General features: G+C 38.0%; 2 protein-coding genes across 5 annotated transcripts in view; one reads left to right on the forward strand and one right to left on the reverse strand.

The window, feature by feature from the left end:
• The window catches only part of dot1l (DOT1-like histone H3K79 methyltransferase), a 99,763-nt gene that overhangs the window by 28,994 nt on the left and 47,271 nt on the right, over positions 1-23,498 (forward strand). For all 4 annotated transcript variants that reach the window (XM_048559494.2, XM_048559496.2, XM_048559495.2 and 1 more), the window contains exons 8-19: positions 199-254; positions 5,648-5,727; positions 8,902-8,970; positions 10,719-10,825; positions 11,671-11,712; positions 13,600-13,677; positions 14,101-14,320; positions 15,417-15,530; positions 18,979-19,070; positions 20,084-20,185; positions 21,973-22,110; positions 22,675-22,800. In XM_048559494.2, coding sequence (XP_048415451.1) covers positions 199-254; positions 5,648-5,727; positions 8,902-8,970; positions 10,719-10,825; positions 11,671-11,712; positions 13,600-13,677; positions 14,101-14,320; positions 15,417-15,530; positions 18,979-19,070; positions 20,084-20,185; positions 21,973-22,110; positions 22,675-22,800 — 1,224 coding nt within the window. The remainder of the gene's footprint in view (positions 1-198; positions 255-5,647; positions 5,728-8,901; positions 8,971-10,718; positions 10,826-11,670; positions 11,713-13,599; positions 13,678-14,100; positions 14,321-15,416; positions 15,531-18,978; positions 19,071-20,083; positions 20,186-21,972; positions 22,111-22,674; positions 22,801-23,498) is intronic.
• plekhj1 (pleckstrin homology domain containing, family J member 1) overlaps positions 19,472-23,498 on the reverse strand; it is an 83,022-nt gene continuing 78,995 nt past the window's right edge. Inside the window, exon 7 of the mRNA XM_048559500.2 lies at positions 19,472-20,870. The gene's annotated coding sequence lies outside the window, so the exon portion shown is untranslated. The remainder of the gene's footprint in view (positions 20,871-23,498) is intronic.

The raw sequence follows: 23,498 nt of genomic DNA on the forward strand, positions 1-23,498 counted from the left end.
ACGTTACAGGAGAGTCATGGTAGGGAAGAATGTGAACTGAATCATTAATAGGTATTAAACTTTGCAAAATCATGTGCTACCTAAGTATTAAGCTTGTTAGAGGTTATGTTTCTTGATCGTCAATTGATATGAAACTTGTCTTCAAATAAGAGAATTGTACATCGTAATTTGTGCAATTTCTTTCTTTCTCTTTCTCAGCTGGAAAGAGGTGACTTCTTATCTGAAGAATGGAAAGAAAAAATTGCAAGTACAAGGTAACCAATTTACAGTAATACGTAATTCCTATAACATTATATAAAGATATTTTGGCTTTTGGAAGTGTGTATTTGATCTTTTGTGAGCTAATTTTACAAATGAGTCTTGAATAACTGCTTCCCAATTACAGGCAAAAGTCAGATGCAGTTAGTTTCATGGATCGTTGTCCTAGCTATGTTGAGCTGTAACCTGTAACAACTTTTTTATGATACCTGTAGTCTTTCTTCTTTTTGCTTAAAGAAAACAACTTTTATCTTGCTTCATCTGGTTCACTGATACAATTCATGTATTAACAGCAGTATCGGGGTAGAGTTTCCTTGAGATCTAGGTCAAATCATTTACAAGACTTGAGAAATTTCAAGTCTCTTGTGCTAGTTAAAAAATAAACCTTACTGCCCCGGATGCTGGCCATGTTCATGCATGAATTTGAGCTTCATGAGTTTACTCCAGTTGTGCCTACTTGCACTTTTCTGAGAAACATTTAAAGTAATTGCCTTTCCGCATTTTATAAACACTGGTAGGCACTATTAAAAGTTGTTAAATATTTAAGTATATTTAACATAGTAAACTGCCCAGTATACGTCAATAAATTTCAATGGTTTTGACTTTTTTAAAAAAAATCACATTCTGTCCAGTTACTGTCAGGTGGTGGTGTAGAAGAAACTCAGTGCGTGCTATGTTAATACTACCGTTGCTCACATCACATGGCTTTAACGTATGAGAAATCAAGCAAATGTAAAATGGGTAGCACATATGGTTCCACTGGTTATTGGAAGATTTTATATTTATAGTAATGCAAATACATTTGTGTAGATACTTGAACCATAACTTTACTCAGAAGAAACAGCATAATTTTAAGGTAAATCTGGACACAAATTTCATGATTATTTCACAGCTACTATGCCATATTTCTGTGAAGATAACAAAAAGATGGTGCTAGAAATGGATTGTTTTCATTACTTGAACCTAACACTTGTATTCAGAAAAGATGACTGTGAAACCCACTGTGGTGAAAAAATCACATCACTTTTGATAAATCATATGGTAGCAATAACAGTGGAAATGAAGATCTTGGGTTGTCATAAAAGCAGAGCTGGTTCGATAAAATCATTTTAGGGAAGGAAACTTCCGTTCCTACCCAGTCTCTCTGAAGATGACTCCAATAAGACACCAACGTGATTGGCACCTATCTACCCACTGAAGGGACTCCATAATTGATTCCGGTGTTTCACATTGATTATAGCAATTGTATCAGGTCCCGTACCCCCACATTCAGAAGATAGTGAAGCTTAGGGATCACATGCCAATTATTCTCCTATTTGAGAATAACTCTTTTCATTTTAGAAAAGGGTTAAGTAGCACCCTATGTTCAATCCTGAGTTCCTCCAATTAAACTCAAAATTTTGTATTTAAGCTAGTATTGTTGAGCAGAAGTCAAATCTTGTAACTTTTGCCTGCCTTTTTGCAGAATGTGTGTGAATTAAGAACTCATGGAGCAGTTTTCCAAGATGGATAACTCAGTATGGTTACAGAAATGACCTAAAGAATTTTAGTTTCCCAAAGAAGTTTGACTGTTTGAAGCTGAATCATTCTTTTTCAAGTTACATGTGAAGGAAGACCAGAATTCACATGTTTTTAATTATCAGAAATTTTAGTACAGAATTATTGCAGTTACTAGCGAATATTGCTTGTGACTTCAAAGTTTTGTTTTAGTATGCACCCACACCATTACTTGTAATATCTCCCAAGGGTCTCTTTTTAACTACCTCTTGTTTCTAATCCACATTTTGCCCCAATGACATCATCTGAGATGATTAAATTAAATGTGATGATACCCAAATTTACCACTAAATCTCTTAACTCCTCCAATGTTGCTAAATAATAAAACTGCTTACTTGACATGTAGTACTGGCAGTTTTGTCTAGCTAAATATTGGGAGCCATTAATTTTGGTTTCTGTTCCAAACTTTGTTCCTCAGGTACTGACTCTGTTGTTCCAGGCCCTTGCCCGTCCTATTTCTGTAATCTCCTTCAATTTCCCTCCCAGCTTCTGAGATATCTGGTCTTGTTTTATTTTGCCCTGAGTGAAACCGCAGTTCTAATTGATGTACAGTCAGTTGCCATGTCTTCAATTGGCTTGACCCCAAATTCTGGAATTATCTTCATACACCTTGCTTTCCACTCCCAATGATCTATTTTGAGGTAATTTTTCTCCCAGATCACTTAACAAAACTAAATTTAAAAACTGCGATGCCAGTTATAACTTAATGTAATGATGAAAAACCGTTTTAATCCTTCCCTATTTTGAATGCTATCTCAATCTACATCTGGTTCGTTCAAATGCTATGTCACAGCTGTTTTGTAACCTTTATTTGGGCAAATATTCCTTTGAATGTTTTAAGATTTGATCCTTGACAAAAGTCCAATGATATTGCAGTCAATATTGCTCAATTCATTTCAGACCTCGTGCAGTGTGAACTTTTAGATAGTAACACCGCTTCATTGACTCCATTGTCAAAACAAGGCAGTCATAAAGCACGCAAACGGATCATCTGTCCAAACAGCCCGTGCCAAACATAATCCCAAACTCAGCTAGTGCCACCTGCCTGCTCCAGGCCCGTATCCCTCCAAACCTTTCATGTTCACATATCCATCCAAATGTCTTTTAAATGTTGTAATGCACCACTTCATCAGGAAGTTCGTTCCACATGCGAGCCACCGTCTGTGCTAAGAAAAAAATTACTTCATGTCTTTTTCTTTAAACCTCTCTTTGCTCACCCTAAAAGCATGTCCCTCGCCTTGAAGTTCTCCATTTTAGGGAAAAGACAATTACTGTTAACTTTATCTATGCTTCTCATTATTTGATAGACTTCCATCAGGTCACTCCCAGACTCCATTGGGAAAAGTTCCTGCCCTTTCTTGTAACTCAAACCTTCCATACCTGGCAACTTCCTGGGAAATCTCTTCTGAACCCTCTCCTGCTTAGTAATATTCTTCCTATAACTGTGAGATCAGATTTCGATGCAGCATTCCAGAAGAGGCCTCACTCATGTCCTGTAGAATCTCAACATAACATCCTAGCTCCTATATTGAAAGGGCTGAGCAATGAAGGCAGTGTGCTCAAAGCCTTTTTAATCACCCTGTCCATATGTGAAGCAAATTTCCAAGAATTATGCACCTGCACACTAGAACCTTCTTCTACAACACTGCCCAAGGCCTACCATTAATTGTATAAGCTCTACCCTTGTTTATTGTACCAAAAATGCCATAGTTTGTGTTTATCCAGATTGAACTCCAATTGCCATTTTTCAGCCCATTGACCCTTTGTAAATCCCTTTGTTAGCTTATAAAAGCATCTTCACTGTTTGCAATGCCATTAATTTTGGTGTCACCTACAAACTTACTTTATTCCTTTTATGTTCTCATCCAAATCATTTATATAAAATGACAGATAAGAGGACCCAGAACCAATCCCTATGGAACACTGCTGGTCACAGGCCTCTGGTCAAAAAAGCACCCCTTCATCATTATCCTCCTACCTTTTTAAGCTAGTTATGTATCCATTTGGTAAGCACACCCTGAATCCCATGTGACCTAACTTTACTAATTAGTCTACCATGCAGAGCTTCGTTAAAGGTTTCACTAAAATCTAGTGGTGGCTGGTACAATTGCGTTTAAGAGACATCTGGATAGGTACGTAAATAGGAACGATTTAGAGGGAAATGGACAATGGGGCTGCATAAATTTGAGATGTCTGGTTGGGTTGGACGAGTTGGATCGAAGGGCCTGTTTCTCTACTGTGTAACTCTGACCCATTAACTCATTAAAGCAGTTGGTTATTACGTGATCCTTGCGTTTTTCAAATGCCAATTCAAATCTATTTTCATAAGGTGTTTGGTGCATCTGGGGCAAGCAGAGCCTCCAGGCATAGAACACTGCATTTGGCTGCACTTTATGAGATGAAATTTTTCTCTCTGTAGTTACTTTTGAAATTTTATAAGCTAGAACATCCTGAGTAATGGCTTCCAGCATAGGCAAGATAGTCCCTTTCTATGTGGTATTATATTTGTGGATGCTTTGAAAAAGTCTGCATGCAATCAGATGAGGAGCACTCTTCATCTGGAAATCACCCAATTCACCTATAAATGGGTTTATCCATGGTTAAACCTAAGAAAAAGCACTCTGAACAAAAAGTAATACAGATTCTGTCCCAAGCATCCATCAGCTAAAAATTTGCTGCCCGGTATTGTTCACAAGTTCCAGGCATAATGGAAAATACAGATTTTAATTACTCTTCTATTGACAAGGAAAATTGTTGTGTTATAGCACTGAGATTAAAAAGTGTAAGAACTGTTAGGAGAAGATCTTAACTGTTCCTCTGTCCATATCTTGCTTTATGCAGATTTGGACTAGAGAGTAACTAATTAGCTCTATCATTCAGTCCCTGTCTTGCTGCACCTTTTTTTTTTAAAGAAACGGGTATGTTTTCAGAATCAGGACCTGTATGTACCAGACGGACTGCAAACAGATCATATGTTGAGTAAAGCTAATAGGGTTTATGCAGGGATGATGTATTAACTGTACTTTTTTTTGGTTGCCTATGTATGGTTCTAATGCAAAAATTTAAAAGGTTTTGCAGATCGAAACAAAAGGATAGGAATTGGGATCAAAGATGTATTTTCTAAAAAAAAAATTCTAATATGGCATCAAATATACATAACCGCAGTTGGAGCGCATAAAAAGGTTTGTTTTTCTTTAAATGGAGTACAAGTACCAATATACATACTTCGCTGCTGTAATGGAATACTTTCTGCATCTCAAATTGTGCAAGAACTAAAAAAAAGCTTATTTGATGGCTAAAATGATAATTTAACTTCAATAAAACAGCTAACTGTTTTGAAGGGTTAAAAGGCTATCTCAAACTGTTGTCAATGTGAAGGTAAGCTTTTGAATTTGGGCATAGTTTATTATTTTAAAAATCAAGGAATACTGCTGCCAACATTGGGGCAAAGCTTGCAATTAATACAACCCATCCTGGTACACATGCTTTAAAAGACTACATGTAACAAGAGAATAACAGTAACACAAGATCACGAAACAAGATTAATAATTACTAAATATAATAGTTACAGAAGTCAGTGTTGTAACTTCTCATTGAAATGAAACATCTGAACTTCTGCCCTGGCTCACTGACTCAGTACAATTTTCTGTAAATTGCATTGACTTATTGACTGATCCTTTTTTAATGCCCCAACATATTCCAGTAATATGAGGATTTTTCTAATGACCTTTTACCAGGGTTTCATGATATACATTAATTTTAAGAATTATTAAATGTACCCTGTTTTATGTTGTGGGTGATGATAGATTATATTTGAAATCTTTCTTTGCAGTGTTGTGTTTGTAAATAATTTTGCCTTTGGTCCTGAGGTGGATCACCAGTTGAAGGAGCGATTTGCAAATATGAAGGAAGGTAATAGTAACTTCAAATTTTTGTAATCTGTAGAAATTTGGTAACTCAAACCAGAATCATTGTTGACCCTGTCCTGTTTGACAAAAGGAAAATGTGACATCACAAGGTTGTTGATCTTTGTGCTTGAACTTGATTTAGATTCTCGTTCATATTCCCTATATAGATATAAATTACTGTTGCGTTACATTTATTATACATGTTACTAAGAATTTAAAAACTCCAAGTTGGTGCATTAATTTTTTTGCAATCTAGATAATGCTGTGGTTACACATGAAAATATCAAATAACAATTCTTAAGTAGAACTGCATATAGTTGCTAAATAAAGCCTATTTTCTTGGACCAGATGGTTCTCTAGTTTCAAAAAATTATTTCCTGGGATGTAAAACCAGTATTTTTTTTTGTCCATCTTGAATTGCCCTTCAGAAAGTGATGTCAAACATTCCTCTTGAACTGCCACAGTTGCTTGGAGTTCAAGGGCTCTCAAAAGGACTTTCAAGATTTTCTGCATGATTTGTGAGGGACCAGTGATGTAGTTCCAAGCCAAGATGGTGTTTGGCTTGTGTGGGTGGACTTCAGTATTCTTGTCTGTCTGCTACTATTCTTCAATCTGTTGGAGAGTATACTTTTGGCACATGCTAAAGATGCTACTGAAGAAGTTGTGATGAGTTGTAGATGATTCGCACTGCTGCCACTGTGCATTTCTGGGAGGGCATAGATGTTGGAGACCATGAATGGCATGCTAGTCAAGTATGCCAATTTGTCCTGAATGATGTCTGGCTTCTTCAGTATTCAGGCAAGAGAACAGTCTTCCATCATGTAGATTTGCACCTTGTAGATGGTGGATAGGCTTCTTGGAATCAGGACGTGAGTTACTTGCTACAGTATAACCAGCCTCTTTGACCTGCTATTGCAGATGCTATTTATATGGCTTGTTCAGATTGCTTTAGGTCAATGACTTGATCCTTGCGATCCCGACTTACGAGAAACTTAAGGAGGTTGTGTGGCACAAGGAAAATCTCCTCCATGCTATTAGGAACAATCAAAGAAGTTTAAATCAACTTTGGTTAATTTATTAGAATTTTCTGAGAAAGTAAATGAAGTGGAAGTTGTAGATATGATATGCTTGGATTTTCAGAAGGCTTTCGACAAGATGCCAAACTGAATATGTATTTTTGAGGGCCCCCACTCTACTTTGGGAGCCAAGGCATGAGTTGACAATGGCCCTGACGTTAATTTTGAAATCCTCTTTTGGAGGCAGTAATGCCAGAGTATTCGAGGACAGCTAATTTGGTGCCATTATGAAAGAAGGGTTATAGAGCTGAAATAGGGAATGATTGGCCAATAAGCCTAACATCAGTGGTGGGGAACATAGTGGAAAAAAATTGAGGGATAGAATTAATCTTTACTTGGAGATGCAAGGATTACTTGCTGATAAGTTTAGGTTTTTAAAGGGATTTTTCAGGCCTCAATCAGAAGTGTGGTGGAGTGCACCCCACTTCCCTGGATGAGTGCAGCTTCAGTGACACTCAAAATGCAAGTCAAAGCACCCAATGTCTTGGCACTGTATCTACTAGCATCCCTTCTCCACCACTGCTCAGTAGCAGCAATGCATACTACCTACAAGATGCATTGCAGAAATTGATTGAAAAAAATTCTTGAGAGTACCTTCTAAACCGCAACCGCTTTGATCTAGAAGGACAAAAGCAGCAGAAATATGGGAACTCCTCCACCTGCAAGATCCTCTCTAAGCCCTTCACCATCCTGACTTGGAAATATATTGCTGTTCCTTCACTATCACTGGGTCAAATGTCTTTAATTCCCTCCCTCATGGCATTGTGGATTTGGATTGACTGCAACAGTTCAAGAAGGCAGCTCACCACTAACTTCTGAAGGACAACTAAGAATGGGCAATAAATGCTGACATGGCCATGTCCCACTAGTGGAGGAGAAACATGGTGACTGAAAGTGTGGATGAGGGTAATGCAGTGGATGTAGCCTACATGGAATGCAGTAAAGCTTTTGAAAGGAGCTTGTTTTGAGCAGTCTCCTGAGTAAGTGCCCACTAACTCCAAGGCAGTTGGGCAAATTGGGTCCAAAGTTGGCTTAGTGGCAGAGGCGATAGGGTGGTTAAAAATTGCTTGTGTCTAGAAGCCTGTGATTGGTGAGACTGCATCTGAAGTACTGTGTGTACAATTTGAATGTCCTCTCTTTAAGAAAAGATATAAGTACATTAGAAACCTGTCAGAGGTGCTTCTGAGAATGGTCCTCGTTGGCAAGTTGAGATCTGAGGGGGGCAGTTGAAAAAACAAGGTATCTTCCACTGAATACAGATAAGGAGAAATTTTATCAGAGGGTTGACAGTCAAGAGTTGATAGATTCTTGATTAAAGATCGGCAAAAAGGAAGAGGGAAAAGTGAAGCTAATGCCAAAATTGAACAGCCATAGTCTTGACAAATGGCACAGGAAGCTGAAGGGGCCAAAAGGCTAACTCCTGGTCTAATGTATGCATATCACAAATGAAATAAAATTTGCAATAAATTAGCCATAACGTAATTTTGCTTTTACAGTGGCTTTTAAAAATTACAATGGCTTGATGAGGTTGGTGCTTCATGCAAGGTTTATCATCAAGTTGAACGTAGAGCAAAGAACAGTACAGGCCTTTCAGCCCACTATGTTTTGCCGACCTATTATCCTACTCTAAGATCAAACTAACCTGCATACCCTTTATTTTATTATCATCCCTGTTCCTATCTAAAAGTCGCTATAATGTCCCTAATGTCTGATTCTACTACCACCGCTAGCTGTGCTTTCCTTTGGCATCTCCCCTATACCTTCCTCCAATCGCAGTAAAAATATGTCCCCTTGTGATAGTCATTTCCGCTCTGGGAAAAAGTCTGTTGTAAATTTTATTTTTGCTTTTAATTACCCTGTATCCCCCTGTTCAATCTGCTGGATTAGTCTGCTTCTGTTTAGACCATTTCATGGACCTTTGCATGGTGGGAGTCTGAGGACATGGGCCATTTAACATAAGCCAGAATTTCCAACCTGTGCTTCATTCAAACAAGATTTTCTGCAAAAATAGAATTTTATGGATGCTTCATTTTGTGTGAACATTGTGCTTCACATTCTAAATATACATTCTTGAGGAATGTTATTAATTATTATTGTTACAGGTGGCAAAATTGTCTCTTCCAAACCCTTTGCACCATTAAATTTCAGAATAAACAGCCGGAACTTGAGTGGTAAGTCTTTATTTATCTTGTTCGTTCTTGGCTTTATCTGGTGCTACCAAATTTGTATTAATTGTACAGCATTTCTGTGCAGCCCTTTTTGTATTTGAAATCTGCGCAAAGAGTGATTCTGTCCTGAATCAAATAATTGTTCAGTGAAATCCAAATTGAATTTGGTTTTTAGTTTTGATTTGTTGTAACAATCTTAATGCTTAAGTACCCTTTTTGCATCACACTCTTTTGGGTTGTTGATGCAACCCTTCCTAAGCTCTTGTGAGCAGAAATTCCAAACAGTGTGTGCACTGCTGGTCAACTAATGGGCAGTTTGGTGGCCCAGTGGTTAGCACTGCTGCCACACAGCACCAGAGTTCAATTCCAGCATTGGGTAACTTGTCGGTATGGAGTTCGCATGCTCTCCCTGTGTCTACATGGGTTTCTGCTGGGTGCTCTGGTTTCCTCAGATGGTCCAAAGATGTGCAGTTTGGTTAAATTGGTCATACCGAGTTGTTCATAGTATCCAAAGATATGTCGGCTAGATGGCTTAGTAATAGTTTAATGTGAGGTTAGTAATGGTGAATGGTTAATACAGGGATAGGATGGGGAAGTGGGACTCAGTGGAATGCTGTTCAGAGGGTTGTGCAGACTACATGGGTCGAGTGGCCTCTACTGCACTGTAGATTCTTTGGTGCTGGTACTGCACCAACATGGTGCCTCACTGTAGAAAATTAAATAACATTGAGCAAGAAGTTGCTCAGGTTTTTGAGTGTTTAGTACTGTGTTTTAATATGTTTGATAGCAAAATCTTGCATTTGTACAGTGTGTTGTAGAGAATATCTGGGGGTGGTTAAGAAAGTGGTACCTGGTGTAATGTGATAATCAAAGAGTTGAGAGAGTTAAAAACATAATTTAGGGAGGGATGTCTGGGGGGTGGAGTCAAGATGTTTGAAAACTTGGCTGCAATGTGGGGTGTGGATGGACAAGGCTGGAACATGGTTGTGGTTGAATATGTCAGTGAGAAATTTATGAGAGAGTACATGTGATTGTTCAGAGGAAGGGTCAACAGACCCGAAACACTAATTCTGTTTTTTTTCCCCCTACACTGATGCTGCCAGACCTGCTGAGCTTTTCGATCAACTTTGTTTTTGTTATAGTTATAGTTTGACTTGCATGCGTTGGGGTTGTGAACAATGGATTATGAGCTGGCAGAATTTGTCATGGGAAAGAAAGTGGTCTGTGTAGTTTAGGGTGAGATTTTGACATTATTTTGTGATGGGTGCACAGATATAAAACACAATTTGAATTGTATCCCAGAAAAGCTTGTTTTGCTTTTAAGTATTAATCGTTACATCAATACAGAAATTTCAAACAAGTAGGAGGGGGGAGAAAAATCTGCCATACATCGAAATTGTAATTATATTTTGAAAGTGTCATCTTTTAAACTGCAAGTTATTTTTATAACGCCATGACATCAAAAGTGATTTGTTGTAAATTTTGCTGTTTGGGTTTTTTTCTTTAGGAGAAACTACACAGACTGTTGGGAAATATTTGGTCAAATTGATTTTGATGAAATTGTAGAGTTTGAGAAGTATCTCAGGAAGTTTGTTGTTAGCAATTGTGTGATTAATATTTGGAAGTAACTTACAGTAAACAGTGCTTTTCGATTTGATTAAACTAAGAAAGCTGATAAAATTTGAGCCTTACCTAATAATTCAAATTCCAATAATCATGGATGACAAACTTGTTTCTTTTGTGCTTTAAAGATATTGGCACTATCATGAGAGTTGTGGAGTTATCACCACTGCGAGGCTCAGTTTCATGGACTGGTAAACCAGTCTCCTACTACCTGCATACAATTGATCGGACCATAGTAAGTATGCTGTTGTGTTGCTTAAATTGCTGGTATGTCAGTGATTTTTCACGGATGATGGGAGGGTGTGATGTCATTCATGACTTTTTTTGCTGTGGTTTTAATAGTGTTGTGTGATTAGTGGAATTACAGCTGAATAATTCTTCTAAATGTTGTGAATATGCTACAGAAGGTAAGTTGCTGTATAAAAAGGTGAACTTAAACTTTTCATATTTCAAAGCTGCATTTTCCTTCCAGAGATCATTAAGCTTACTATATTTGGAATTGACTTATTTCCAGCTGGCAGTTTTGATCTATGTTAAGCTATTAGTAGGTCTATACATAATTAAAACTAAAGTTTTTTTTCTTTACTGAACGATGTCTCAATTCAGTTTAATGTAGAAGGGAACATGGGGTGGGCTGGATCAATGTCAAGGTTAGTTTTTGAGTTACTGGACACTTGAATGTTCGCACTGGCTGGGCTGGTTGTGGAAGATTTCAGTGAATTGAGCATGGCCTACTGCAAGGAGTCCTGTTTCTCTTAGTATTTCTAGAGCTCCAGGTGTAACTATACCATTTTCTCTCTTGGGAGATGGGGGGAGAAATCTTGTGCGTAAATGTGTATTTTATTGAAGGAGGTGGATCTTGCTGCCTGGAGTGTTTTTATCGTTGCCAATTCAGAGTGGGAGTGGTTCTCCTTGTTTTGATGAGTATACCTGGGCTTTGATCAAAAGGGATGGTTACACCTGTCTTTGCTTTGGTCAGAATCACAGCCTGTTTGCCAAGTGATCTAATTGGCCATTAACCATATTGTTTTTAAGGCATGACAAATAAGAAAGTAAAACAATTCTTCCTCTTCTTTTCAGCTTGAAAACTACTTTTCTAGTCTCAAAAATCCAAAACTCAGGGTGAGTCTTTTTTTAACTTGCTTACTAAAGTTATAGCAAACTGCGTAAACCTGATGTATTGGAAATTGATGAAGGTTATTCTTAACGTTTGTTTCTCTTGGATGCTACAAGCATAATCATCAATCATGTATAGTACATTGCAAATCATAATTTCACACTATCTCTTCCTTTACTTCCCTATGTATTTCAAATTATAGTTGTCACATAACGCAAGAACCAGTAGCAGGAGTAGGCCATTCGGCCCTTCGAGCCTGCTCCGCCATTCAGTAAGATCATGGCTGATCTTTTCGTGGACTCAGATCCATTTACCCACGTTTTCACCATATCCCTTAATTCCTTTATTGTTCAAACAAAAAACTACCCGAGCTTTGAAAACGTTTACTGAAGTAGCGTCAACTACTTCACTGGGCAAGGAATTCCATAGATTAACAAACCTCTGAGTGAAGTTCCTTCTCAATTCAGTCCTAAATCTGCTCCTTCTAATCTTGAGGCTGTGCCCACTTGTCCTAGCTTCACCTGCCAGTGGGTTCATCCTCTCTACTTCCATCTTATCTATTCCCTTCATAATTTTATGTTTCCATAAGATTCCCCCTTCACTTTTCTGAATTCCAATGAATATAATCCCAATCTACTCACTCTCTTAAATCAACCCCCTCAACTCCAGAATCAACCTCGTGAACCTCCTCTGCACCCCCTCCAGTGCCAGTACGTCCTTCCTCAAGTAAAGAGACCAAAACAGTACACAGTACTTGAGGTGTGGCCCCGCCAGCACCTTGTACAGCTGCAACAAAACCTCTCTGCTTTTAAACTCAATCCCTTTAGCAGTGAAGGACAAAATTCCATTTGCCTTCCTAATTACTTGTTATACCTGCAGACCAACGTTCTGTGATTCATGGACAAGGACACCCCAGGTCCCTCCTCTTAGCAGCATTCTGCAACTTTATACCATTCAAGTAATAATCCCTTTTACTATTACTGCTACCAAAAATTTATGACTTCACATTTATTTAGATTTGTATTCCGTCTGCCAGACTTTTGCCCACTCATTCAATGTACCTATGTTCCTCTGCAAAGTTTCACAGTCCTCTGCACGCTTTGCTCTGCCACTCATCTTAGTGTCATCTGCAAACTTTGACACCCTACACGTGGTCCCCAAATCCAAATCATCTATATAAATTGTGAATAATTGTGGTCCCAACACTGATCCCTGAGGCACACCACTAGTCACTGATTGCCAGCCAGAATAGCACTCATTTATCCCCACTCTTTGCTTCCTGCTAGTCAACCAATGCTCTATCCATGCTCATACTTTACCCCTAATGCCATGCATCCTTAACTTATGTAGCAGCCTCTTGCACGGCACCATGTCGAAGGCCTTTTGGAAATCTAGGTATACCACATCCACTGGGTCTCCATTGTCCACCTTGCTTGTAATGTCTTCACAGAATTCCAAAAGATTTGCCAAGCATGACCTGCCCTTCGTGAACCCATGCTGCGTCTGCCCAACGGGACAATTTCTATCAGGATGCCTTGCTATTTCTTTTCTTGACAATAGACTCAAGCATCTTCCCCACTACAGAGGTTAAGCTAACTGGTCTAAATTCCCCTTTTTTTTTTGTCTACCTCCCTTTTTAAACAGTAGTGTCACATTTGCCATTTTCCAATTTGCTGGGACTGCTCCAGAGCCCAGCAAATTTTGGAAAATTACCGCCAGTGCACCTGCTATTTCTCCCGCCATCTCTTTTAGTACCCAGGGATGCATTCCATCAGGGCCAGGAGACTTATCAGTCCTTAGCTCCATTAGCTTCCCCAACATTACCTCTTCTGCAATAATGATCGTTTCCAGGCCCTCACCTACCTTCGTCTCTTTGTCAATTATTTTTACAGGAGGAACAAGAGGCAGCTAGACGTAGACAACAAAAGGAGAATAAAGAAAATAAAAGTAGTACAGCAACTCCAACCAAGGTATGTGCCGTGTTTAACTTGAATGAAATATGTTGAAGTAGATTATCTAATCTTGAAGCTGTTGCAGAAAGTGACTTGTGAGCTGTAATTTGCAGTTCACCATTGATAATATAATTGCTCCTTCTAGTTTCAACCTGAAACTAACACAGATATTGATCTGAAAGTTTTTTAATTTGTAGATTTAATTTAGCTTTAATTTTTAATATGTTGCTGTATAAGCAAAAATTTAGATGACAACTTGGCCTGTTCCCCTTAGAACTACCAGACCAAGTATATTTATTGACACAGTTGAAAACATGTTGAATATGGTAGGAGAAGCAGTATGTACTTAGCAACACAAGTTATGTCATGATTTCTTGCTTTATCGATGAATGGACCTTTTTTTGTAGCCTAATAATTGTGACACTGACACTATATTGACAGGATTCTAGTCCAGAAGAAGATAAAATTGGGGTAACTGGGATCAAAAAAGCATCTTCACCTGCTAAACCACGCAAGACGAAGATAATTAGCAAAGGCAAGAGAATTGCAGTCAGAAAAAGAGGTCGCCCCAAAAAAATGAGCACTGCAAGGAATACCAAGACAAACCAATCTGCACTGGATCTTTTACATGCGCAGACTCTGTCGGCATCCTCACCTCAGGGTAAGCTAAACATCAGGTGCAATTTGTTTTACTTAGTATGAGTAGGCAAACTAAATCCCGACCTGCTGAGTTTGTGCTTTTTTTGTTTTTATATTAATAAAAACATTGTGTGTTTTACATGTTATAGTTATGTTCACTTATTTAAATTGTCTTAAAAAGGGCCCCTGAATTTACCAAGAAAGGTTAGCATATTGGTTCAGTGTTCTTTTAAAATATATTTCAAAAATTTTCCACTGATAATTTTGATTATTGGCCACTTGGAGTGAATATTTTTAATTGACTAATATGATCCTTCATTTATGGCTGTCATGAATATTTTTCCTCATTGGTAATGGTTTATGGATTTGTGAATGGTACATGGTTCAAATGAACTAATCGCTTCCATAACTTAACCCAATAATTGTTGGGAGAGTTTCTCCTTACAAATGTAGAAAAGGATTAACTGAAGCTTTATTGAACTGAGATGTTAACCTAATTGCTCACGGATTCATCATGTGGTTCTGCAAGTGTATTTTACGTAAATCCACACATTTAAATGTCCATTCTCTCCCGCAATGTGTGCACAGTTTTGTAGGTTCCTCGCCTAAAAGGATATCCCTATCAGAATATGGTGTTTACTTACCTGTTTATAAAGATAATTGATCTCCTAATTGTCCTCACTTTTTGAGTGAATACTAAGGCATGATATATCATATGTTAGATGATGTATGAATGGTATAGAATAAGGACAATCTGGAAGCATCCACGGGAGTGATAGCAGCAATAAAATATTAATTGTGCAAGTCAGATACTTATGACAAACTTACTTTTTAAGAAACACAGTTGGCATGAGAAATAATTTCCTTTTTAAATTTGCACTTTTACAAGGTCGGCATTGTTACAAATAATGTAATTGCACAGATGAAGCCTAGTACTAATTTCAGTTTTCTGGAGATATGATTAATACAGGAATGGCAACAATATTTTAGAAGTTTTTAGGTGATTTACTTGAGACAATTTGTATTGAAGCCTGATGATATTTTGTTTTGCCGCCAGAATTACAGTTGCTTGTAATTGGTAGTTTGTGAGAACTGTGTGCACTAATTTCATTTTTCAGATGCATACAAGTCACCTCATAGTCCATTTTACCAACTACCTCCCAAAGTGCAACGCTATTCACCCAATCAGTTTTTACTGGGTCCTACACCACCTGCACTACAGAAGCTGCTAGGTATGTGCTACCTTTTGATATTTGGTTGCATGTAATTTTACAGCTATTCTGAGCTTCACAATTTCGCAAATAATCATTTCAATTCTTTTTGCTATTGCTTGTAAGTAGTTACCAAGGTTTCAGCATCATTTTGTTTGACCTCTGCTAGTTCCATTTTCTATCAACTGCTACTATGCTTTAGTTTTACAAGAGTTCAAGTGGGCAAACTCTTGAGCCTTTCCTGATTATCTTTACCTGACCCTAATTGTTAGTCCAGTTCTTGAAATAATATCTAACCTACTTGACGTAGCTGTAGTCACACAGAATTACTGCATGATTGTTTGTATCTCCAATTCTGTTTGAAGAACTATTTTTTTTGTAGACTAAGTTACTCTCCAGTTGGAATTGAAATGCTGTCATTTTTTTTCTGTAGTGGTTGCAGTTGGAGATGATTGGCTACTAGATCTGCATCACTTGCCCTGAGATTTGTTTATTGTATGCATGTTGTTCTTGATATGCCTGAGGAAATTAATTAATTGATTTAATGCCTTTATAGTATTTATGTTGGAAAACGCGAAAGTATTTTGCCAATCAAGATAGGAAACTACGTTCAGGTTGGCCTCACTGTCTCAAACTGTCATAACTTGTTTTTTTCAATGTCTCCAAAGTGCAGCTTATATCTCTTGCTTACAAATCTGATTATGGGTATTTAATATTGCAACTCTAGCTTCCATTGTGGAGTAAATGTTTGAAGTTTGCAACTTGTGCTGTAGAAAGCTACTTTGTCCATTTAAAGGACAAAAATTGACCAAATTAACAATTATAGGAGTAGACACGAGGAAGAAGTCATGTGCAAATATACATGTTTTGAACAGGGTTATAAAGTAAAGTGAAAACTGTGCCTGCTTGTAATTGTACAGCAAGTGTGGAGTTGGTGTAAATAGTTGAAATTAGTTACTTTGTTTCTTGGAAATTATGTGAAAGGAACCAAACATAGCACTTGTTGGGCCTGTCAGTTTGAATAATCCTGAGTGATTTGGATGATTGAATTCTACTGACTTGACATGAGAGCTTCTTGAGTTTAAATAATGCTGCAGTTACCGTGAGAAATTCCTTCACTTGCCAAGTAGAATATTTAATGTTTTAGTCACTGGTGTTTGAGGACTGGTGACACTGACCTGCGGTTATTCATTGTAACACGTTTACCACATTGATACCAGCTTATCGGTAAACCTAGTGGACTAAACCACTGACTTAAAATGATGCGGAGTCAGATTTTTGATTGACAGGCAATGTGAGATATTTCAAAGCTAATGGGCTGAAATCCTGCTGATTGTAAATTGGGTGTGCTGGTCAAATGCCTGTTTCTTTTAAAAATATGGTTTTGTTTTTGAAGTTTTGGAATGGAATCTGGGACACAGTAGGGCTTTTATCCCTGGTGCCTTAGGAAGAGTGAGGTTAAATACGGTTAGTAGCCTTGATTACTTTGCAGATGAAACCAGCTGAAAGGTTGCTTTTGCACTGGTTTAAAGTTGTGAAGAAAGCTGGCAGGAATAAAATCTATCCAACTCGTGCATTATTAACCAGAAACTGATGCAATGTGACAGGTCTCTGTTACGGCCAAATGAACGGATAGACCTTTGAAGCTGAGCAACCTTCGTTGATCTTGGCTGAAGATTGCAATCTACAAGGCAAAAGTATCCCCCTTCTGTATAACCCAACCACATGGGATGCTGCTGGTAAAATTGCGTTTATTTTTGACTCCATTACATCAAACTGAACCAAGCTAGGAATGAGTATGTTGCTGTCTTTTTTTTTCCACCTTTTATACCTTTTTTAAAGATGTGTGTAGTTAGTCTAGAATGTGATAATAAAATCATTATCCAAAGGAACATTTTAAAGAGATTGGTGAAAAGCAGAAAATCATAAGCAACAGAATAGGAAGTTCTCCATTTTGTTGCAGGCAAGTGAGGTGAATTGCAAAAATGTTGGGAGCAAGCACAGGTATTGGTGCGAGGATTGGGAGTGGAGGTTTGTGGAGGGATGGTCGTGTGAAACCTGGAATTAGAGAAGGATTCAAATTTTTGAGGGGGAATGCTGCAGCACTGAGCCAGTAAGGTTGGGAAAGGATAGACAGCATGGAAATGCAAGAGTTCATATGGATGAGAATGCAGTTGGGATGAGCGAAAGATCATATAGGTTAATGCTGAGGGACCAACTTGAAGACATTGGATATGGGCCAAATGCTGGCAAATGGGACTAGATCGGTTTAGGATTTCTGATCTGTGTGAGACTGAAGGGTCTTTTCCCATGCTGTTTAACTCTGATTTTGTTGAAAAAAAAATCATCTTTTGAGGTCATGAAGGTGTGCAATTAATGTTTTCTTATTAAAAGAAGAAATTGTACAAGTGAAAAATATTGCAGAATAAATTCATTGAGATGAGCTGGTCATGTCTGTCACCGTTTGAGATCACTGGCTGAGTTCACTAACTTGAAGCTGGATATATTGATTGGAAATGAATGGTGTGAATTGCTCCTTGGCCAATCTTCAGCTGGAGAGAATTTTAGTTCCTTCATGTCTGTCTTTTGTTCGTTTTGATCTTTTTATTGTTGAGTGAGGAATAAGTCATCAGTGTCAAAGGTGGATTGGACACAAAATACACTGGCTCAGGCTGGTATTGTTGATGTAAGAAGATAGGTTGAAGGAAATTGAGGAATGGGGAACAGTGTTTCTAATTCTGCAATATGTGGTTTAATTTTGATTAGTGGGGTTTCATCCCATGGATGCAGAGGCATTGGGGGTGGAATATTGAGGGTATTGTTCAGAATAATGATTCCTGAGGTTTGATGGTAGGCAGTTTCCTATAAATTATTTCCCTACTCCATGTCAAGTGTCAAGTTATCAGCTTTTGGGTCTTGAACTGCTTTGCTGTTTCCTACTGCTACAAATATGACTCTGATTTTATCCTCCATTTATCTTTTATATCATTGTATCTGCTTAGTATGTTCTTGGTTGCCAACATGAAAGCTGATAGTGGGAAGCACTGTCGTTTTGTTATACCCCACACATGAGCAAAGAATGCGTTGTGCATGTGTACTCATCGTCTTCAAAGTGCTCTTCTGTAAATTTAGTATTAATGCAGTACTTAGATGTGATAAGGTTTTAAATTATGTTGTTCAGATGTTGAATTGTTTCACATGTCTCTCTTATTGTTAGACTTTTAATGCTTCTTCATTTAAAGGTTCCATTTAAATGCTTGGAAAAGCAACTTTAGTTATTTCGCCAACTATTTTGTTGGAGAAATCAATCACCAGGTGTTCTGGATTCTTTACAATTCAAAATACTGTTAAGATTCTGAAAATTTTCCTTCTAAGTACATGAAATTTTTTTCAGTTTAATGTGTTTTGATTTTAGGGATGTATTCATTTTAAAAAAGATAATGTATTAACTAATCTTGGTCACATACAGAGTCTTTCAGGTTACAGTATCTTCAGTTTATGGCATATATGAAGACCCCTCAGTACAAGACAAATTTACAGCAGTTGTTGGATCAGGAAAAGGTACTACATTTGGATCATTCTTCAAATTCTGATGACCAGTGAAATTTTTGATTTTGGTAAAAGGTCAGGATATCTTGTCAAAGCATGCAATGTTGTGTATGCAGCTATGTATGGACAAATACTAATGGTGAAGTTTACTCCATAATATCTCAGCGGAATTGAGCATTAGTGGAATTGATAAGTTCTTTGCCAGATGAAATCTTGACCAACTACCCAACCCCACAAGCATTACCATATCTAGCATTATTTTCTGTTCCCTACCCTTGCCACTATGTTGTGCTCTTCTGTCGTCGCCACCACCACCATCAACCCCCTCACACCCACCATCATGATCACTGCCACCTTGCTCACCATCCCACTGGTCCTCTACGTGCCCCCCCCCCCACCACACTCCTGTTTTTTCTCTTCCTCTGCAGCCCTGAGGTTTTAATCTAATATGATTTAGGCCCTCTACAGGTACTTGAGCAAAGAACACATTCCTTTTCATAATGACAGTCTTTTTCTTCATAGAATTCATAGAATCCGTACTGTATGGAAATAGGCCTTTTGGCCCAAGAAGTCCACACTGACCCTTGGAGCATCCTACCCAGACCTATCCCCCTATAACCCACCTAATCTGCAATCCCTGAACACTATGGGCAATTTAGCTTGGCCAATCTGCCTAACCTACACATCGTTGGACTGTGGGAGTCTTAACTTTGATTTGACATCTCAGTGGAGCAGAGAATGTGGTTTCCATTGGCATGTTCACCAGAAAGATCAAAAATGCAATGTTAGTAAATTCAAGTTCATTCTTCTTCATGCCATGAGCAAAAATCTAGGATTTTTCTGAAAAGATCACAGGGAAAAGCTCTTGTTTTGTTGCTTTTGCTTGAAGAAAAAAGCAAATTTTCTTTAGCCTGACAACCCTGAGCATGGCCAAACTTGGTATTGAGATTGTAGTTTTGTTTTTGAATTGAAAAAATGCTGACCCTTCAGGTTGCTATCAACAGAATGTAATTTTTGTTTTGCAGTTGAAGAACATGCAGTTGACAGGAAAAGCACAGCAGTTGTTTAGGCACTGTCAGACACAGAAAGAAGAAGTGCGGCTTCTTTTTCAACAAAAACTTCAAGAGGTATAAGTTTACATGGCCACCACCTAATTTATGGAGTTAATGAGCAAGGACTCTTCTCTGAGTTGAGAATTTAGTTTGCCTTTTTAGCAGTAAAACAGGAATTAATGTTTTCAAATGTTTCAACTCCTTGGAGTTCTGAGGAAGAGCTCATGGTCATGATGTTGGCGTTGTCTAATTTTATTTGCTTTGCCTTGGTTACACATGAAATTTTGTTATTATTGTTTTGGATTTTGTGCTGTCATGTTTATCCTTAGAAACGTTACACAGTCGGCATGGACTACTTGGTCCAAAGGGCCTGTTTCCTTGCTGTGTGGCTCTGACTTTGGCTCTGATTAAACCCCTGGGGGTTAATTCATTTGAGATTGAGTTGCCTTTTACGAAGACCAATGTCACCTGTGAATTTTTAGTCCCAACAATTTGAGATTTTGTCTGCCTTCATTGAAGAGTTGATGCAATGGATGGAATAGGAAGACATTTACCACATTGCAAACCTGCTTTTTTGTTAAAAAAAAGGGTACTGTTGCAAAACGTAAAGACTCCAGTTGGAAACAGTGGCTCAGCCTTCACACTGAGCCATGATGCTTGCTGTTTATCTCTCGCAGTTGCCAGAGGAATTCTTGTGGAATTTAGAGTTGGGATGATCAACAACTGGTGTTTCTTCTAGCACAGCACTCTCTACAGGCATCTGTGAAGAGGTCAAGAAACATCAAAACAGTTGAGAATCATGAATGAGGCTTGCAGAATCTCAAACCAAGAAGCGTAAAATAGTACTATTTTAGATTCAACTGTAATACTGTTGAGACTGTAGAACAAAAATGTTTTCACAAAATTTGTAATCAAAACGAAAACCAATCTCACAGCGTATTTCCTTACTTGTATTTGTGAGTTGATTCAATGATTTGGCTCAGGTTTATTTAATTTCAAAAGCAAAGGTACCAACATTCAAGTTTCACTGACAAAAATTGTTTCATAGAATTCATATCATAGAATCCCTACAGTTTGGAAACAGGCCCATTGGCCCAACTAGTCCACGCTGAGCCTCTGAGTGTCCCACCCAGACCCATCCCCCTAAGCTCCACATCCCTGAATGCGATGGGCAATACAGCATGGCCAGTCCACCTAGCCCCACACATCTTTGGCCGCGTGGGCTTCCTGCACAATCCAATGTGGAGAATGTCTGTGTGGAGGGTGCACAGTCACCCGAGGATGGAATCAAACCCGGGTCCCTGGTGCTGTGAGGTAGCGGTGCTGTGAGGTAGCAGTGCTAACTAGGCTGTGTCTTCGTGGACGGAAATAATTTTAATCTAATTGTTTATTGACCATAACATGTTTACTAACTTCATTCTAGTTTTTCTGTTGAGGCTGAACTCTGTGTTGCCTTGTCCATGTTTCAGCTGGTTTTGCTGTTACCAGAAGTTACTGATGTACCATTTAATTACTGGTTGTCAGATATTGCAAATTTTAAACTTTACCTTCATTAAATAATACCAAATAATAGTGGAAGACAGGGATATACTGAACAAGCATTGTTCAGAATGGCTTCTGCTATGTTGTGTGGCTTTAGATCCAATCAATAGAATGTGTATTACATTTAAGCAGCAAACAAGTTAATTTTGCAAATTACTTGAATCAAAATATGATGCACATTTTGAAAATAAATTTTATCGAAAATAAATTACACATCAGTTAGATGCATGTGTGTGGATTGTAAAAAGATATTGACAACCTTCTCAATTGTGGAGCATTTTAAAATTTAAACTTTTGACTACTCCTTTTTCTTCCCACAGTTGGGTATAAAGGCCATGACATTCAATGATTTACTCCAAGCACAGAAAGAGATCATCGCTCACAACAGGCAGCTAAAAGAACAGACAAAGCAGCTGGAAAAAGATAATGGTGATCTCAGGAAGCACAGTCTGCAGCTGGTAATTATTTAATGGGTTTGAAGTGGGATGTAATTAAAAACATGATATTTTTGAATCTTGCTACAGGCTGAGCTGCTTGACCCTGTTGTCAGTTGTAATTAGAAGGCATATGTTAAAATAGAAGTTATTGTTAGACTGAGCTGTGAATTTTGTTTTTGAAGTAGTGTTGGATATGTTTTTGCCATGTGATGGTTTTCTGCAAGAAAATTTTATTCCCTCAGACCCTGTAATATAGTAAAGTATCTGTGATCAATTTTGATTGCCATCAGTTTGTTATGAGCTGCTGAGGAGTGATGTGCTGCTTTGTCCTTGGAGAAACTGAACAAAGCACTATGCTATTCCTGTGCAGCAGCTCGAAGCAAGTCAGTGGCCTAGCTAGCAATGAAGGTTTGGTTTCCCTATGCAGAATTTCTAAAGCTCAGTTACTTAAGTGATAGTAAGGCAATCAACCTTAAGGGAGCTGGGGGTTACTGTAATTTTCAGCTTATAAAGAATCTCTACTACCTTTTAGTTGCGTAAAGGTTGGCTAAATGTATTTTTTTACTCTGGTCACAAATGTTACAGCTGAAAGCCCGATGTGAAGAGCTAAATTTGGATTGGTCATCCCTGTCTTTGGACAACCTGCTGAAGGAGAAACAAGCTTTGAAGAGCCAGATCTCAGAAAAACAAAGGCACTGCTTAGAACTTCAGGTGAGATATGAACGAACTATTCCAGTCGTTTTCAAAAGCCAGATTTTATTTTAGCAATTTGGCTTTTTTGCATCAGCAGCATCTCATTTGGATGAATCTGATTTGTAAATGAAATCAAGACTATCTTTATGCAAAGTTGTCAGGTCTGTAATGTTGTAGGACACCACTGATGACTTGTCAGCCCATTTCCCTTGAATGTGCTTAGAAGGAAAGATGTAAATATATCTCTCTTTGTTCCATTCATGCCTGAGATGTCTTTCAGAATGGAGAGAGTAGAAACTTGACCTTTCCCTGTGCAGTTGCTTTATGTAAAGTTTTAAATGCAACATTATGCATGTATATACTGATGGGCCCTAATGGTGGCTATTTCTATGTTCGCTGGACTTTGTGAAATGTGACCTTTAAGGAAAAAGTGCACTGTTAATATTGCACACTCAGTCTACCGTTGTCCCCTTCAGTATTTTCCTTCTTTGAGTCAAAGAACATGGTGATTTTGCTTTTGTATCTGTCAGATACTGAGGCTGACAAAAAAAATTAATGAGAATTAGCTAAGTTCCTCTTTAGAAAAATGTGTTTTTAGTTAACTTAAAGATTTGTAGCTATAGGATTAGTAGACGTTATTATTTCATGTTTAATTATGTTTATTTTACAATTTAAAAAGTCTGAAGTCTTCTGCTGTTATCCTCTGCATGAAGGTT

This window comes from Stegostoma tigrinum, chromosome 30 (assembly GCF_030684315.1).
Source record: "Stegostoma tigrinum isolate sSteTig4 chromosome 30, sSteTig4.hap1, whole genome shotgun sequence".
Taxonomy (NCBI): domain Eukaryota; kingdom Metazoa; phylum Chordata; class Chondrichthyes; order Orectolobiformes; family Stegostomatidae; genus Stegostoma; species Stegostoma tigrinum.